Raw genomic sequence first — 18,469 nt, 5'->3', positions numbered from 1 at the left:
GAGGGAAAATGTCAAGCTCATTTTCATATTCAAAGGTGCTACATTGTGGTTCAGGTTGCAAAATTACCAACAAGTGAAGCTAATAGGCTGCCGAATGGAGTCATTCTGTCATGTTATAGCTTCCGAGGCTCATTATGTATGTGCACTTGTTCAATTACAGATTAATATGATTACATCACATATTGATTAGTGATTACACCACGACATACCTTGAAAGATGATTGGCTGTTGGTGTAGATGGTTGTCAGCTATTGGGGGGGTAAATACAGATTTTAGGTGTAGACCGAAATCAGAAATGGCAAGAATGACAGCAGGTTACACAGACAGTCATTAAGATTACTTTCAACACTTTCCTTCACGTTACTGTCATTGGTCGCGTCCCTTAAGGCAACTTAGACATCAATTGGGGATTAGATTCAACAAGGAAATGTAAGTTAATCAATGTCGAATTATCTATATCAAACAGTGATTCAGAACGTTTTATAAAGCCATAGAAATGCACATTAAAGCATTTACAAATGACGCTAAGATAACTTTTAACTAAGCTGATGGACAATTAAAAAAACACATAAACATTATTATTTTGCTTTTTTTTGTGTGTCTGACCCATAATAAGTACCAACACAAGTGTACGTTTCAAACACCTTCTTGCAGGTGTATATTGCACAGTTTGAACCTCTTTCCAACATTTTGCCGAGGGACCTTGTTATGCCTCTTTCTTGCTCATGCTGAAGTGGAATGCAAGCCAAAACAATTTAAATCCCCTCTGCGTGTGCACACCTGGTCCAGGCAGGTGTCAGGCGTCAACTTGTCTCATTTAGAGATGTTCATAGTTCATATGCCAGCGTGTCGATTGTAAGCGATGCTGCCTCCTCTTTTTATTTTTGTTTTTTTTGTTTTAGTTTTTTTTTGTCATCCTGATATGCGACATAAAAACACACCTTCCGTGGCCTCTCATTTCTCTTGCACCCTGGCAAACCTCTAAGCCGGGAGGAGGGGATGTGGATGGACAGCTCTGCTCCCCTCTCCTCCCCACTGCAGTCGATAGCAGCCAGCAGGTAAGGCTCGGACTCTGTCTGCGACGTGGCAGACGCTTATTAGTGGTAATGTTCTCCCATCATCCATCTCCAGGTGGGCTTCCGCCATTGATCTCCACGCCAAGTCTTGTCACAAGCTGCTCCTCAAGCAGTGAAACCGCCGGTCACCGCCAGCACCGGCTTTTTATGACCCAGCTTATAATGTTCTGTCAATAGACCGGCGGTAACGTGGCCAGCAGTGTCCCTGTGAGGTGACTTGCCCCGCTGTGTAGGGTGCTTTCCTATTATGGGAAGATATATTTTAAAAGTTAATCAGCTAAAACGTCAGGTGACTGTCGCACATAAGCATTATAGAGCTGAGTTGGATAAGAAATGTGCATTTCATTTGTTAGCATCAGTGCATTTATCTGTTATCGTGTTTAACAGTTATCATCTAAAAAATGGTTTAAGGAACCATTTAATGCAAGAAATATCAAAGTAAACCAGGTGTGAAATATAAAAAAAACCATTAAGACAACAGATGGCAAATAGATTTTATGTATATAGTATTTTTTTCATTGCCTCAGCGTTCACAAATGTGGTCACATTCACCCATTCACACCCATATTTGCTTAAGCACGCTTCTATAATGGAGATAGTGAGACGGGGGACTGAAAATGGAACTTTTCAAACAGAAGGTGCACTGCTCTGCTAACTCAGGTACACACTACCTCAAAGTAAATTTAATATCATGACGATCTCAAAAGTTTGCTTAAAACATTTATTCTCCATTTGCTCTTCTTCAAATAAGGACAAGAGAGAGACAATGACAGCAGATTGTACTTCCCCAATGATTATTGAATCCTGTGCACCGGTGGCTCCTCACCTTGGGGGTCCTGGTCCACTGAGATAGTTAGAATTAGCGTTACATATAATAGAATAAAAAACAACAACAACAAAACTCACAAGAACACTCTAGAACATGGAGGCTTTTGCATGTTGGTGAAAGTTGGCAAATCATAGAGAGAGTGTCTCACAGGGAGCATCCAAGAAAAAAACCAAAGGTTGGGAACATAAATCCATGGCCCCGCTTCTTGTTTTCACCCAGTTTTTGTTCGACAGATTCTGTCTTATGGGCTTTGTGATAACAAATGTAATCAAATCTTGTGTAAGGAAGAAGCAGGACGTGCCACTGAAGAACACTAACAGTGACAACCAAGGTAACTATAACTAAGATGACTTTAAAACATGTTCCAATTAGCTTTGATGTTGGTTATGTTTAATGTTTTATTTGCTTTTACCAGTGTAGCTCTTTCGTTTGGTTTAGTCTGATATACACTATATATTTGACTATATTATAGAATAAAGATGCATTTTTATTTTTTATTAAATATACAACGATGCATATAATATTTACTCGATGGCATGCATTATCAGTCTTGTTACTGCTAACACACTGAACTTTGCTTTTTTTTAATATCCTCATGAGTCTGTGATCCAGATTTAATTGGACCAGTTCATAGAAGCTAAATGCTGAATGTTTTCTGGGCGACCTGGTTCAGTGGTTTAACTAATGGAGAATTAAATGTCTGTCTCTGCCTAAAGAGCTGCTCAGATGCCAGTGAAACAAAGCCATCTGTTGGGAGAGAGTCGGAGTACAGTGGTATTGCTGCAGACAGACAGTCACATGCAAACAATTCCACTTTCAGGCAAGGTTCAGTTGTGATAGTCACAGTTAGCTCACTTCACAGCTCTACTACTGTTTAAAATCTGGAAGAAAATATATCTGTCTCATACTCAATGACATATAATGTAAAAATAAGTAAACATTACATGTGTGACAAAAAAAAGCTCATAGAGTTCATAAATTAATTTAAAGTTCTTTTTATTCATGGGATTATGCAACATTTCTGCTACCTACGTGATCATTTTAATACAGCTTATGTCTTCTATCAAACAAATATTGTTAAAGCCCCTGCTAAAACATTTTTGTTTTCCAAAAAGATAAATACGTGACTTTTCACTCCACTTATTATAGTAAATGATCCTAATAAAAAAAAAACTGTTATATCTGCCAGTGATGTGTTACATATCAATCACATTTACAAAATGTCTCCAATGGGTGAGTGTAACATTAATTAACCAGGCCACATTAAAACCGTGTTGTATTAAAACAGCCTGACTGTGAACAAAACAAAAACAGAACCAACAGCAAACATTACATTCTTTTACATACAGGTACCACTTCGCAAACACCAAGCAGAAACATTTCAAAGTGACATCAGCGGTAAAACACACAGTAGAATTTTACATCTCACAGGATGTGCGGATAACACTTTGCATTACTTTAAGGCATTTTAGTACTCCTAGCTAGTAGTATTTACGTAATGTTTTTCATGTGAACATACAAAAATACAGCTATGATGTAAGAATAAACATGCATGTTGCGTCTCCCGACATGAGAACGTTATCCGTGCGGTTCACAATCACTTTGGCTGATGATGCACAAACACATAGTGCACACACACTCACTCACACCGACACACCTCAAGGACACAAGACAACACATATTCCTCAGACTGTCACGGCTACAGATTCAATTTACTTTAACGCATAACTGCCACAGATTGAACAACACCCACAAGAATCACCCCGGTACACTTCGAATGGATGTTTCTGAGTGAAACAGCATGCACGATAGAGATTCTCATAAATAATATTTACTCTTTTTCTGTATATCAAAAATAGCTTCTCTAGTGATTGATCTTCTATTTGCTCCATGCATCTAATGAGCTTCATTTTGCACAATGTACACTTCTCTTACTGCACTTACCGTTGTTTTATTGCACCGACATCATACAAATACGTCACTAACCTTGTTCTACCTCTAAATGCACGTACACATATATACACATGGACACAGTGGTATGCCTCAGTCACCGTGGGACTGTATCTTGTTTAAAAAGTAATACTGTTCATCACACTTTGCACATATTTACTATTGCTATGGTATACATACGGTACAGTACAAGTGTGCCACTAAAACCATATCACACAACTCAATTTCATCTCTAATCACAATATTTAGATCTACTTCTCTTTGCTTACAGGTCATATGTCTATAGATATATTAAAGTGCCTCATCAGACAGACTTTATACTTGTATGTCATGGCAACCTCACAGTGTCGGAATACTACAATTAAAAATATCACATTTAAATACGTCTTACAGTATAACTTCACACAATGGTGCACGCAAAGTGAGGTTGGCAGGATTACATTTACAGGATGTTGTGATTTTTATACGTCACTTAAACAGACTGTAGGTATTTGTCAACTACATTAATAGTCTATGCATGTAAGATATACATTTAGATGATATAGTTACTAACTCTGACATAAGTATTCACCCTCACATAGCAACACATGGCTTCGGTTTCCTAAAGGCAGCAGACTAGTTAACCACAGTCTACCAAGTCAAGCAGGCTCATTGTTGGTCCTGAAATCTTTTTCTATGTCCACAAAACTCCAAAATAAAGGTTATTCCACAGTTGTCATTCATATCATATACTATTTACACACTATATGTGAACTTTAAGGCTTTGCGTTTAGTTGCAAAAGGAACAATATTGCACAGACAACGACACATCAAGGCGTCTCAACTACTGAGTCTAGAGTGAAAGTCTAAATCTAAGGGTGCTGAGTGGAGCAGTCGAGTGGGCGTGCTCTCTCAGTATGGCTTACTTCCCTGATTTATGAGGCTGGCTGGCTCGCTGGCTACTCTCAGCCAGTTTGGTAGCCTCAGCATTGCTTCGATTGCATAGGTCCCTGATTTCCAGCAGGCCCTCGTTCAGGGCTTTGACGAAAACGGCCGAGCTCGTCTCCGTGTTCTCCCAGAAGCTGGACACGCAGAAGATGATGTGTTCTGACTGGGGGTTGTAGCAGGCGCCGTAACCATTGGGCACCACGGGGCCATAGCAGCAGAACATTTCCACTGTGGTTGGAACCTGCAGACAAGACAACAGTGCATTTTATTCTATGCTTTTAGAGAGAACTGTGCTGCATTGAAAAAATATATACAAGTACACAGATAGAACTATAGTTTTAATCAGCTTCGTCTTGAAAAAGAATGTTACACGTTGTTTATGAGCAACAGAAACAGTAACTATTTACAAATTTATAAGGGCTAATTTTGCTCAAGTTTTGCATCATAAATGAATTTCTGTTAAAGAATGTTTGTTCCTACTGTTTATTGTATAGAAGGCTATAAGATGGGAAGGCAGTATGTTATTTGCAGTAAAGCGACTGTCAAATATATTGTATTGCACAAGTTAGAATGAACACAATACCACTTAAATCACTTTAAAAAAAGGCCAAATATACCCCTGTTCTGCACAAAAATAATGAATTCTAATTGACTATTACAGTATTTCATACTCATATGAATTAGATTTTTCAACTACTGTATGGCACAAATGGCTAATAGTCTTTGCTTTGCTCCTTCAAATAGAAACTCTCAAAGTTAAGAGTCTCAGCCAGAAAACAATAGTAGTGTAATTATACAGTGTAATGAGGGTATTGTCTGATTTCTTCTATATGGTTGCCTTAAGCGTCATACATAATAGTTTTGAGTGTGGAGATGCCCAAAACACCAGACTATCCTCAGTATTTTCAACCCCAGAGGTACGTAAGAAGAGTTCAATGTTCGATGTAGACTTTCAGAGTCCCTTGACAATCTTTATCCTTGTTATTCATGTTCAGGCAATGGACAATCAGAAGAACATCAATATTTGTGTGTTTATCTTCCTGATCATTTCATGTGTTCTAAACCTATTGGGTCCAGATTCCGGAGAATATTATGTTTGTACATAGTGCTTCAAATGTCATCCATCCGCTGCAAGTTTCAGGCAATAATCTAAGAACAATGATTAAAAACCGGAGTGGAGTGGGATTGCATGTTACCTGACTGCTGGAGAGGATGAAGTGGTTACTAGCCCGATATGTTTCATCACAGAAGATCTCCGGCTTCTCCATGCGGAGCTCCGCTGAAATCCTCAGGAGCCCGAGGAGATGATTGTCTATCGCCATTCCTGTAATAGCCTGAAAAGAGCAGCTGTCTTAGCATCTATTGGAGCACAAGCGTGGTTTCCACTTATTGTTTAGAAACCATTCATCACCATCAAGCAAAATCTAAGTACAATATAAATTGAGATGCAACAGTTAAGTTAAACCAATGTTGTAAACCTTCTTGTCCATCTATTCAACTTCTATACTGCTTTTTCCATCCCAGTGTCACTGGTGGCTGGAAGCAATCCCACCTGACTAGGAGCGATTGCAGGGTATGACTTTAAAAGAAAACCAAAAAATTTACTCATTTTTTGGACTGTACCAGTAGACCAGAATACACGATGAAAACTCATGCACATACTGTACAAGGAGAACATGTAAATTGTGTATACACAGTGTATAGCACTGTCGGAGAGCCTTCATTGTGATCGCGCTAACCACGACACCACTTTGTGGTAGTCCTGGTGGGTTAAGTGCTAAATTACCCAGCACAAACATAATGGGACTTAATCGCAGCACTGTGGATAATGTAGGCATCTGATATGACAAGGAACATTTAATGTGGGTTTTTTTTTTTGTTTTTTTTTATACATTTTTGTTCTGATTTAAAAAGACAGTGTTCTGGAGATGTGATGATGAAGCAGTTCAGAAGAATTAAGCTTGAACCTTTCTTTCATGTGTGTACGCTAATATGATTTCAAAGATTTAAATGACTTACCGCAACTGTATAATTTGTCTGGGCATTAATTGCCTCCCTCAGTCGTTTCATTTTTTCAGAATCCTGTCGGGAGGGATAAAACACAGTTTTCAAGAGAAAATAACCATTGGGGATTTATCACATGTTGCCACAAGGCAGCGGTTCCAGCAACCATTTTTCATAGGAAATCTGCAGGGAGCTCATCTGTTTGAATTGGACGCTCCCTTTAATGTGCCAAGGTGAGCCAGTCGCACCTGTTTCATTTAAGCTGGCACAATGAACCGTAATCTGGGAGTTAGTAATTGGAGTGAAAGTAAGAAAAATGACTCACGGTGAAAGTTACCCTCTCATCTGTCATCAGCTTCACGAAGGCCAGGGCTTCAGCAGTTGCTGAGCGAATATTATCCACTCTGCCTTCTTGGAAACGCCGAATGGACGCACTTTCGTAAGTGGAAACAAGCCTCTCACTGCACCTGAACACAGGAAACACAGGAAACACATGCTGTAAGAAGACATGGCATCGCTAAGATGTTTAACTTGAGTTCAAATCTGAGTATAATTGATATTTTTACTTGTAGAATGCAAGTTGTAAGGCGACTTGTATGAAGGCGTCTGGACTCATCTTCTGTTTCTTGATGAACTCTTTCCCATAAACTTTAAATGTGAATACATCCATGTCAAGATTGTTCACCAGTCTGAAGCAAAAAAAAAAGAAATGTGATACAAAAGAAACTTCAGTGATCGACTATATGATTATATGGTTTATTAGTGTTGTGTCTTGCCTCTGAAGTCTGTCTCCAGATGCTGTAAGGAGTCCTTGGATGTTTGCGTTGTATTTCCATTGCAGCCTTCTCGGAGGGAAAAGTTCTCTTGAGGAAGAGGAAGCAGTGATCTTGGATGGGCTTCCTGTTCTGTTTAGCACAACAACAATAACATCATCATCATCAGTGTTTTCTAAACTCCTGGACTCAGCAACTTTCACTGATGTCCAGTGGGCAATTAAATGCTGCTGCATTAATCAAACTTACACATATTTCATGAGGTATTCAGAGCACTGCACCATCACTATTCCTTCAAACGGGGAATGGTCACACACTACTCCGCAAGTCCCGTTCATTCCTATAACAAACTGAGACGAAGTCGATCACCTACAGCACGGACGTTACGCTCACTGAAGACAGAAATGCCTCCAATTTGTGCCTACCTGCATCGACTTATCATACCAGCGGTTTGCACCATTTTGTTCTCGCCCGCCTCCATGTAGCATCATTAGGGCCCGGTTTGTGTCGCTGGCCTCCAGCCTGCTGGGCTCATCCAGACATATGACACATATACAGCTCTCGATCAAAGCCAGAGAGTCCTTGTTGGTTTGATCTGGACGGGGGAATTATCAGAGTGAGCCATGACTTCATGAGACAGTTGTAAAATAAAGTGATTAAAACGCGGACGGTTGTGCTGAGACCTTTTATTAGTGCATCTCTAGCTTGCGCCCATTCAGTTCTCCCGTCAGACGTCAATATACCCATAGGAGGGAGTCTCTCTTCAGCGTTTTCTGACATTGTCACGATCTTCTCCAGTTGTGATAGAATCTCTGCTTCATTAAGCTGCTTGCCATTTGCGACCACATCCAATACGAAAAACTAGAGACACAAAGGGGGAAAAGAATCCACCTCAAAACCACGCGATGCACTTTACAGTGATGACTCATGTTTAAATGTGTCCTTGCTTAAGAATAATTTGTAAGCCTGCTGTTACTGTTAAATAATGTTACAATGACTGGGACATTCATAATAATGACAGGGACTAAAAATGGCCAATTGCTACCTACGATATGGCGCACTCACTGCCATCAGTTAAGTATGCAACTCAAGGAAGCTCTTAGACAAAATGGCAGATATAATCAGCAGTAATTAAGTTAACTTCCTGGATCTCTATGGGGACGGGTCCTTATGCACTGCAGATTGATAGCTCCCACAACCATCTCTAGGTGAGGGCTCCTGCCTTTTTCCACGGTAATTTGAAGCCACAGACCTTGACCAAAATAAAATCAAAGCTGCAGCCTTGCACCGTAGGACATGCAGATGTTGGCATGGATTATACGCAGTTATGCGAATGAGGACCATCAGTGAGGACTCAGACACTTTGAGGGAAATGAGAGGGTAATGGCCACATGCTGTTGATTATAGTTGGGCTAATTTAGGCAAAGTTGAATTTGGGACTCTCGATGTGTGATCTGACACTTCACATAAAATCACACAAGACCACTGTGAAATGAAGGATTGGATACATGCGCATCAGTTTGATTAGGATCAGTGCAGTGAAATGCAGAGTTCCCATCTGTAGCTCAGCACCAGTATGTGGATACAGGCTGCCTTTAATGTTCAACATATGGTGACTAGTTACCTCATATTTTAAGCCTTCGCGCTTTATATGACATGTCAATTACATTGAATTATTAAACGGTCGTATTTTAGTTTAACACAAGTTGTCTGTATGCATTTGTGTGTGCTTGCTTGTATGCGTGTGTGTGAAGATCCTCCTCAGAGATCAGTGAACTGACCTGGTTCTTGCACACAACGATCATGTGATCAGGCGCTGAGGAGGCCGTGTTCATCTGGACCTTCAGCGTGTCTGACTTTAACCCCGGGTATCGGTAGGAGGTGAAAAGGCGGTAGTACTGCTCCATGCAAAGAGGAGTCCCAGCAAGCTGGCCCCGGGCGAAATCCACTGGCAGCGCTCGCCTGAGAGGCAAAATCAAACACCTCAGATTCCCCACTCGGGAAACTCACGACCCGTTATCATACTTTGCTTTTACTTCAAGTGCACTGAGGTTGACAGGTAATCCATTACCGGTAGAACTTACCCATCAATGAGAGCCTTGTACTCCAGCACTCCTCTGATGAGACGAGCAGCAAATCTTAAAAAAGACAAAGATTGAAGTTACTTTAACATAGGGAGTGAACTGTTTGCTGCACAACACTCAACATACATAGACAAGCCAGTGATTATATTTAGATGGACTCCAACATCTCACAGGGCCCACAGTAATCATATCATGGCAAATTACTGGGATACAGTAAATGAGCCTTGTGCGTTTATCTGTGTATGCGAGCGAGACTTCATGTGTGAGTAGGCAGCATGGGCAAATAAGGAAAACACAGCGCCTTGTCAGGTCTTGTGTTGTATGTCATTTGTCTCGATGTTATTACGTTCAAAGCCAGATCAATACAAGAGAGGCAGCCACAGTGCACCACACCCCTAAATGAGGCCTGACTAGCAGTCTCTGCGGAGAGCTTGGCCCTGTCACTCCCAATCTAATAAGTGGCTGTGTCAGTAGATTACCAGCTGCTTGGGGTGCTCTGGAAATATTCAGTTAGTGCAGTGTGAGCTGACAAAAGCTAATGTTGAGTTACAGGGCTGGATGGAGCAGTGTAATGTCTGGTGGTCCACGGCTCATTTAATAATGGGCAGAGATTCTCCCCATGACTGTAGTTCAGATCTTAATCTGAATCTGCGTCTGCTGAACAGGACATAAAGCCTGTCAGCAGCTAACGAGCTGAATATGTATAGTTCCTACATTTAGTTATGATACAGTGCAGTATTATTTCACAAATGGCCTTTACCATTTAGTGTACTTTTTCTTTTATTATTTTGGAATTAAGAGTGTAGATCAGTTTCACAAAGTTGTTTTTTTTTTTTTCCATATCTCACTTTTAGTTTGTCTTCCTCTTTGCATGTCTGTGATTGTTACATTAGATGTGTTTTAACAGCAAGATTTGAGAATATTAACAGATGATATAATCTGTTTATAAAAATAAAATAAACCCTTGACTTTCATCCATAAGTAATTTTGAAATTTTACATCCTACATTTAAAGATTTTAACTTTTATTTGAATTAGCAGTCAACATAGCACAGAGTTTTGAGTTTGTACTTTGCAATATTTCCTATAAGTAGACGGAGTCCCGGGAATAGCTGCATTTTTAGGCGACAATATCAAAGTACCTCAGTATCCAGATAATTATAAGAAAGTACATGTACTGGTTCAACCTATTTTGGTGAAAAGACTGTGTAACAACAAGGTTGCTCATTGGAATACCCTGGACCTGGAAGAGGTTGTTGTGCAGAAAGAAAAAGCTGCTGCTTGTCCCCACCCCACATCCACACAGTGTGGGCCCTTGCACACGGCCCATTAACTCCGGGGGGCACCACAGTGACCGTGCACAGCTCCTTTGGGATGGGTTAAATGCTCTTTCTTACATATTGCTTCTGTTTGAGATGAAGTGCCTCACTTGAGTTTTTTTTTTTTGTTTGTTTGTTTCTTTTCCCCCTGACCCACATCACTGTGGTGTTTCTGTTTGAATCCTGTCTGAAACACAATTTTCAAGATCGATTGGAGGTTTCCAAAGGACTATTCATAAAATAAAACCTCAAAATACGCAAACCTGAGTGCATCAGCACGATCCCTGAATGTCTGTTTAGGAAACACCATGACGGGGCTGGAGTTGACCGGTAGGGCCAGCCTGTTGTTCAGGTACATGTCTTCTAGCCAGTAGTCATACACCTAGATGTAAACACAGGGAGACATCTTTTGAGAAATGTTGAAGTGTCCCTGGCTGAAGTTATTGCTCTCGGAGTTGAGATCTGTGGGCAGTGGAGTAAAAATCCATCACAGTGCATCACTGCCAGATGAAAAAGAGAGTGGGAGAGAGCCGAAGTGAGAGTGGGAGTGTGATAGATCTCGCTAAGCTGGATGACTTGTGGAGCGACTGAGAGGCAGGAGAAGAGACTGACGCAACAGACAACAAGCAATAGGTCATATAAATTGTCAGCACCAGGTGTCAGCAGACTTTGTATGACTTTTCATACAAATCGGTTCATTAAAAACAGCAATACTGAAAGTCTGAGTAAGTGCTATAACCCCTAATTGAGTCAGTTTTCAAATTGAAAGCTTTACAAGGATGAAGCACAGATAAGTGCTGATGAACATAACAAAGTACAACAGAGCTTTATTGGAATTCGGGGATCTAGAGAGCTGTTGTTTTACCCAGTTGGTCATCTTGTCCCTCCTCTCCACCAGCCTCTTCTGCAGAATCTCCCCGACACCTCCGGGAGCCCCAAACTTTTCCACGATAGCCTTTGTTTTTCTAAACTGCTCCTCTTTCACCAGATGCTGCACACACTTCAAGTATGTGTCCAGGGTTTGTTTCAGTGGCGGTACAGGGACCTTTGGCAACCCCTGTGAATAATAATAATAATAATAATAATAATAATAATAATAATGCAGAATCATTCAAAGGGAGCATAGGAAGGACAGGTCAACATGTTAATATATTTCAAGACAACCTTCATTAAAAGTGGAGTGATTTTCTCTTTTTTTCGTGATGCTTTTATCATTGGAGTCACAATTAATAATTAATCTTAAATGCTTTGAGGCACATTGGAGAATGATTCCAAGAGTCTCACGGGTGTGGTTTTGTAACGATGAAAAGTGCAAATTTATTATCTTTTCCGTGTGATGTTTCCGAATTTGCATACCGGAAACTGTTGATAAGCCAACATGTTAATATTGATAAATGGGATGCTCATGCCGTTTTGGCTGTGAGTTCATGAATAGGACTGTGTTTACATGTTGTGTAATTTAAAGGAAGATTTACGCAACATAATTCCATTTATAGCTCATCAAACCATACAGTCGTTATATTTCTGCAAACTGGCCATCAGTTATTATTGCATGGCTGTATGAGAAGAGAATCATTCCCCGAAAGTGTGTTCAAAAAAGCTAATGCACCTGCAAATGAAGAGGCCTACTTTGTGAACTTTGCCCCTAGTGGTCACTCAAGTGAATAACAGCAGCGCTGTCCGTGGTGCTGAAATTCAGCTACAACTTCAGGACCACGGACAGCGACACGAGTCTCCATTTAAACTATCAAGAAGCAAATGAAGAAAATGTAACGAAAACACTTTGAATAAAAAGAGAGAAACGTGTTTTCATACTTGGCTTTCTCGGTCTCTTGTATTCCCCCTCTCCAAGATAGGCATGTTGGCAATCCAGTCCAGTCCAGTCAAGGAAAAGTAATATGGACACCCTCTTGAGAGGGTTGAAGTTCAGCCTTCTCTGCACGACACATGTGAGGACATTTAAAAGAGAAGAGATTAAAAGAATAAATGATTTTTTTCAGTATGCCTATTGAGGAATGCAGCTACAAGATGCTGTCTGAAAGTGAGCCAGCAGGCTTCCATTCTTCATGATTTTGCAGCCTGATGCAATTTGCTGCTTGCCCTTGAATTCCAGCTGCGCCCCATTGCTCACTTAAGCAAAGATATATACGTCTTACAAACCCATGCTATTGTTTCCGTTTTAAAGCAAATGAAACGCAAGCAAACAGCCTGTACCTTTTAATCATGCTTTTTGTTTTCTGTTTGTTTCATATAGACATTTTAATCTACGCCATATTGTGATGCGTCTATGTAACTGGATGTGAATGTTCTTGAAAAACCTGTAACATCAAAAACAACTCAAAAAGTTTTTTTGGTTCTGTTAGGAAGACACTTTTAAATAGTTCTTGTTGGGAATTATTTCCCCACTGTGCGCCAATGACACGTGTAAAGAACAGATCAACTTTTTAAACTTGGCACAAAATCTTAACTGTTGCTTTTGAGAGCTAAAAATATATATGAATTGCCTTACCCGGTCAGTGCAGGGGGCTCAGAGAAGTGCGTGGAAGTTCACATTATCTCGTACATCACAGTGAAAAGCCATCTGAGTGTAAAGGTCCGTCCATGCGCTCCCCGGTCCGCGCGCGTGGCTCCACATTAAAGCGTACCCTGGAAAAGATGCTGAAGGTGTTGGCGTTTACCTTCCCCCTTGAGGCAAGAAACTCCTCCCATCGAAATCTATTCGCGGAACATATTATCTGACAGCTTGCTTCCCCCCTCCCGCCCACACCCGATAATAATTTTAATATATAAAACTCGCTCCAGGCCGGTTTTTGGTTTGTGGAGATGCAGTCTTGTGAAACTGCGGGTCCACGTGCAACTTGTGGGTTTTGTTCAGAATCAATTTCCTGCAAATTCTTCTTACTTTGCTCATAGAGCTCAATTCTCTAAATGTTATTACACTTGCATATGTTGGTTTTATTATTGTGATTAACGTGAGTGTTTGTACTTTCATTGATGTGTATCTTGAATAACGTTTAAATAAATTCTTTAATTCCCATTTTAGAATTCCAGTTTATTAAAATTCTTATTCTCATACTTTTAAATTGATTTTTCACATGCTTCTTACAAGAATAAAGCAACAATACTCATCTAAATTTATTGAATTTCGAACGAAATTGACTTTTTTTTGGTTTGAAATGAAAATGAAACCATCACTTTCACACAGATCCAAACAGATATTTATTAAAACAACGATTGTTAAATGAATACATTTTTTTTTCCATCTTGAGGAGACACTTCATAAGCTACGAGTTGACAAAATGTTTCACACACACGCACGCGCGCGCTCACGACACACACACACTTTGTAGAGGTCCACGTATGTTTTAACAATTTACATTGTGCATATATCCACATATATACAATTATTTTTTTTTTTATTATACATTTAGTTTCAAACAACAGAAAAAAAAAACCCACTTTAAATAAAAAGCTGTAATTACAAACAGGCCCACAAGTTACAAAATGAAAACTGACGAAATGTTGAACAACAGAAAAATAATGACAGAAAAAGAGGCCATTGATGTGCAAGTAAAAAACGTTTCTTCAAAGACTAAAAATATAGGCTATTTTGTGTGAGGGGGAAATGTGCTTTTTATAGTTGGTCCCATATAATTTTGTACGCACATTTAGCTATGTCTTTTTTTTTTTTTTTTTTTTTTTTTTTTTAGATACTCAATAATACACACAGTTTCAACATTATCTGATAGATCTCTCACAAAACTCCAGTTATACGTCCATGACAAACGCTACATAGACTTGTTGACACAATGAAATCACAGTCAAAAAAAGAAAGAGTAAACTTTGGAAAACGGGTCACGCAATCATGATTTTGGTGATTGGGTGTTTATATTGCACATCGGTACTTACAAAAAAAAAAAGTTTAAATCACGAGATTAAAACCTGCCTGCCTCCTTAACAAATCGCCTCATGGGAATTTGGGTGGCGCGCGGAGTGAGCCTGGTCTAAGTGTACTCCGGACCGGACGACTCCTCTGACAAGGACCGCTGTGCTTTGAAGGGGTCAAACCCGTTTTCATCTACTGACAGGCAATTCCCAGCAGAACTGTAGCCTTTCTTTTTAGCTCTCCTCTCCTCCATCTTAATCGTGTCATACAGCCCCTGCGGAGCCTCCTCTAACAGGTTATCTCTCTCTGAGTAGGACGGTTTCATTTGGCACACGTTGCGCAGCAGCAGCAGGGCTGGCGCGTAAAGCACATTGACAAGACCCATACCCAGATTAAGTTGTACAAAGCCGTGAGTGTGCACGATCTGCCCGGCTACAATAGGACCCATAGCATACGCAACGGAATAGGAAATATCTGCTATAGCGTAAACACTACCGTACACAGAAACATGCCGCACGTCAACTAAAAACGCAAGTGTGGGCAGCAGTGCGGTGTCTACGAGTGCAATGCCAAAACAAATGCCGCACAGCGGGGCGATAAGCTGCCCGAAAGTTTTGCATGCAGGGACTGTGCAGGAGCTCGCTCCTATGATAACCATGCCCAAGGCTCCGTAGAACCATTGCAGATCTGGACGCTGCGCTGCCAATTTCACGGTTATGTACACACCGAGGACATGAGGGAAGAAGGCTGGGAGCCAGGTAAGTCCCATTTCCCACTGAGAGGAGTGCATGGTGGTCTCCATCCAGTTGGCTATGGTGGGCTCCAGAAAGGCAAGGGGGATGTTGCACACTGTGAGCGCCCCGGCCACCACAGCTATGTAAGGGTCAACCATGAGTCTGTATATGGGGGTGCCGACTGGCATGTTCTCTCTAGTCCTGTTGGAGAAAGGCTTGATCACGGTGAGCAGCAGAAAGCCGTCCGCCAGGCAAATGCAGGCGAGCACGATGAAGGGCACTTTCTTGCCCGCAAACTCGTACAGGACGCCTCCGAAGGGAGGCGCCACCAGGCTCCCGAAAGAGATGAACGCCAGGGCGATGCCGAGCGCCGTGCTCCTCTCCGCCTCTTCCGTGTACTTGTCTGCTATCATCGCGATTCCAGACGTGTCCGCGAAAGCAGAGCCCAGTCCCTGCAAACTTCTGGCCACAAAGAGAGTCGCATAATTCTCCCCGATAGCAAATATACAGGTGGACAGAAACATGACAGTGAGTCCAATTAAGAGTGGAATGTCATATCCGACCCGGTCTATGAAAGTTCCCGAGAGCGGGTTAACTAACAGCTGGAGGATGGCCTTGGATGCAAAAAGTACTCCTATCTGGACATCTAAATTGTTCTTGTTGCTTTTGTCTTGGCTTGTGCTGTTGGCTGAGCTGTTGGGGTGCATCACTACGTGGACGTGCTCTGACTGCTCACTCTCCAGATCAGCAAGATAGTCTGGAATAATTGGCACGATTACCATGTAGAGCATATTGTCCAACAGAAGAGCCACGCAAACAATCACTAATATGATCCGTCTTTGCTGGTGAGGATCCTTCATCGCACTGCCTAACTGCTTGGTTCTTTCGCCCATCTCGGACAGTTTTACAGCGGCTGATTTGGCCAGCCCGGAGGATCTTCCTTCTCCATCCATGGTGGACTTTCTTTAGTAACGATTTTCGATTAAAAAAAAAAAAAATTTGAGTTGTGCTTCTCCCGTCTGCTTCCGATCTTTCAAAACCTCGGACGACTCATTGGTATTTTCTTTACATTGATGTAGTGCTCTCCGTCCTCACCTCGCCTGTGCGTAAAGGGAGAGGCTCAGAGGAACCTGGACGCATCATCGGTGAAGATGGCTTTCCTCCGCTTCCTCAACTCGTCCTCGGTTCTGCCTCATCCGATGCTGTTTCATGATCTCCCGAGAAGTGACGTGGTGAAATCGTTGAATTTCTGCACCTTGCAGAGATTTCGGCTACTGTTCTTACATGGCAAAGTTTAGTTTAAATAGATTTTGTCCGTTATTTGCTGCACCTCAGACGCGCAAACTGTCTCATCTCCGCGTTCATACCTCCGATCACCTGTGGCACTTTGGCGCTCTGCTCTGAGACCACAAGTAACTCCGTGGCCATTGGTGCACATTAACCCGCAGGTTTGGCGCTATTTTAGTCCCTTTTTTGTCTCCCCTTTTCACCAAGAGCTATGACGCATCACCAGCTTGCCCCCAAGTGGATCCCTTCGCCACTTGCCTCCTTTATGTTAATTTCCAACCGTGGCAGCAATCACTTCAACCAATAAGAGTCGATGAGCACTACAAGAGCGGAGCTAAAAGAAAATCTTTTCTATTCTGAATGCCCAGTGTGTGGCTCTTGACTTTGATGTTATAGAAAAGTACAATGTCCCTATACTTGAAGAGATTTACGCACATGACCAGCACGTGTTTTCCGAAGAAATACGCCCTATACTAATCTAAATGTCAAATGAAAATGTGTGAAGCATACAGTAACCTACACAAGACTATTCAGCTTTCCCCATCAAGACAATAAAGCCAGATCCCACACAAAATATAGAATAAAAAAAACGATTTTAAAACAATTAATTAGCTCACTCTTCTGCACTGTCTTCGGGGGTTTTGTGTTAATTCATAAAACAGCCCATTTATGTATGGGCGTCTTATGATGTGTTAATTCTTAAAACGCCCAAGGGAGTGATTGTGGTTGTGAGTGAATTAGCCTTTCCTGCTTTGAATATTCAATGGAATTGCGCACCGGACACGAACTCGTCAACCCACTGCTGTAGCAGCTGACAGGATTTCAGCACCACGGAGCCTCGGACAGCTCCGGTCAGCGCGAAGAGTCAACACAATTCTGACAATTCCGTCGTCAACAACAACAACAACAACAACAACAACAACAACAACAACAACAACAACCATTTTATTTACTGTTTAAAACACAACTGCAAAACAAATATCTGAAATGGCAAAACAGAGCCTGGCGCGTGCAGCTCTCGTCCTGGAGCGCACACGAATCTGGAAACCAGAAGACATTCACGTAGACACTGGCGACACCTTGCGGATAGAATTAATAAACACACCTCACAATTGTAGAAATTAGTTTAGATTGCATACACAGCGGAAAGAACGAAGTTTGAAATCACCTTTGTGACTCACATATCTGCAGACAATGAATCCAACTAACTCCTACTAGTCCTACTCACCTACCTGTTCTTTTGTTATTGTATGTGGGCTGGTGAAAACTTAAATTTCTCTCTGGATCGATCTATCTATCTATCTATCTATCTATCTATCTATCTATCTATCTATCTATCTATCTATCTATCTATCTATCTATCTATCTATCTATCTATCTATCTATCTATCTATCTATCTATCTATCTATCCAATGATCTAATGAATTAACATATTGAGACTTGCAACGTTAATTTATTTAATAATCAATCAATCAATCAATCAATCAATCAATCAATCAATCAATCAATCAATCAATCAATCAATCAATAATAATAATAATAATAATAATAATAATAATAATAATAATAATAAATAAAATAAAAAATAATAATTGTGTGT

At 40.9% G+C, this 18,469-nt stretch overlaps 2 protein-coding genes across 2 annotated transcripts; both read right to left on the bottom strand.

Moving 5' to 3' along the window:
* Positions 1 to 2,886: 2,886 nt before the first annotated feature.
* On the bottom strand, positions 2,887 to 13,618 carry chatb (choline O-acetyltransferase b). Its single transcript, XM_080486098.1, has 15 exons — positions 13,471 to 13,618; positions 12,777 to 12,897; positions 11,827 to 12,018; positions 11,225 to 11,343; positions 9,644 to 9,697; positions 9,341 to 9,521; positions 8,243 to 8,420; positions 7,985 to 8,154; positions 7,809 to 7,909; positions 7,563 to 7,691; positions 7,353 to 7,475; positions 7,112 to 7,253; positions 6,802 to 6,864; positions 5,979 to 6,116; positions 2,887 to 5,023 (listed from the first exon to the last, which is right to left on the bottom strand). Exons 2-15 carry the CDS (start codon positions 12,819 to 12,821, stop codon positions 4,757 to 4,759), a joined length of 1,902 nt encoding a protein of 633 aa, XP_080342224.1. The 5' UTR covers positions 12,822 to 12,897; positions 13,471 to 13,618; the 3' UTR covers positions 2,887 to 4,756.
* A 547-nt stretch (positions 13,619 to 14,165) lies between these two features.
* On the bottom strand, positions 14,166 to 16,974 carry slc18a3b (solute carrier family 18 member 3b). Its single transcript, XM_080479862.1, has one exon. The coding sequence runs from the start codon at positions 16,532 to 16,534 to the stop codon at positions 14,966 to 14,968; it is 1,569 nt and encodes a 522-aa protein (XP_080335988.1). The 5' UTR covers positions 16,535 to 16,974; the 3' UTR covers positions 14,166 to 14,965.
* Positions 16,975 to 18,469: the final 1,495 nt, after the last annotated feature.

The sequence above is a fragment of the Lipophrys pholis genome (assembly GCF_963383615.2).
Source record: "Lipophrys pholis genome assembly, chromosome: 1".
NCBI lineage: Eukaryota > Metazoa > Chordata > Actinopteri > Blenniiformes > Blenniidae > Lipophrys > Lipophrys pholis.
Note: the sequence above shows the minus strand (reverse complement) of the source record. Positions and strands in the feature narration are given on the sequence as shown.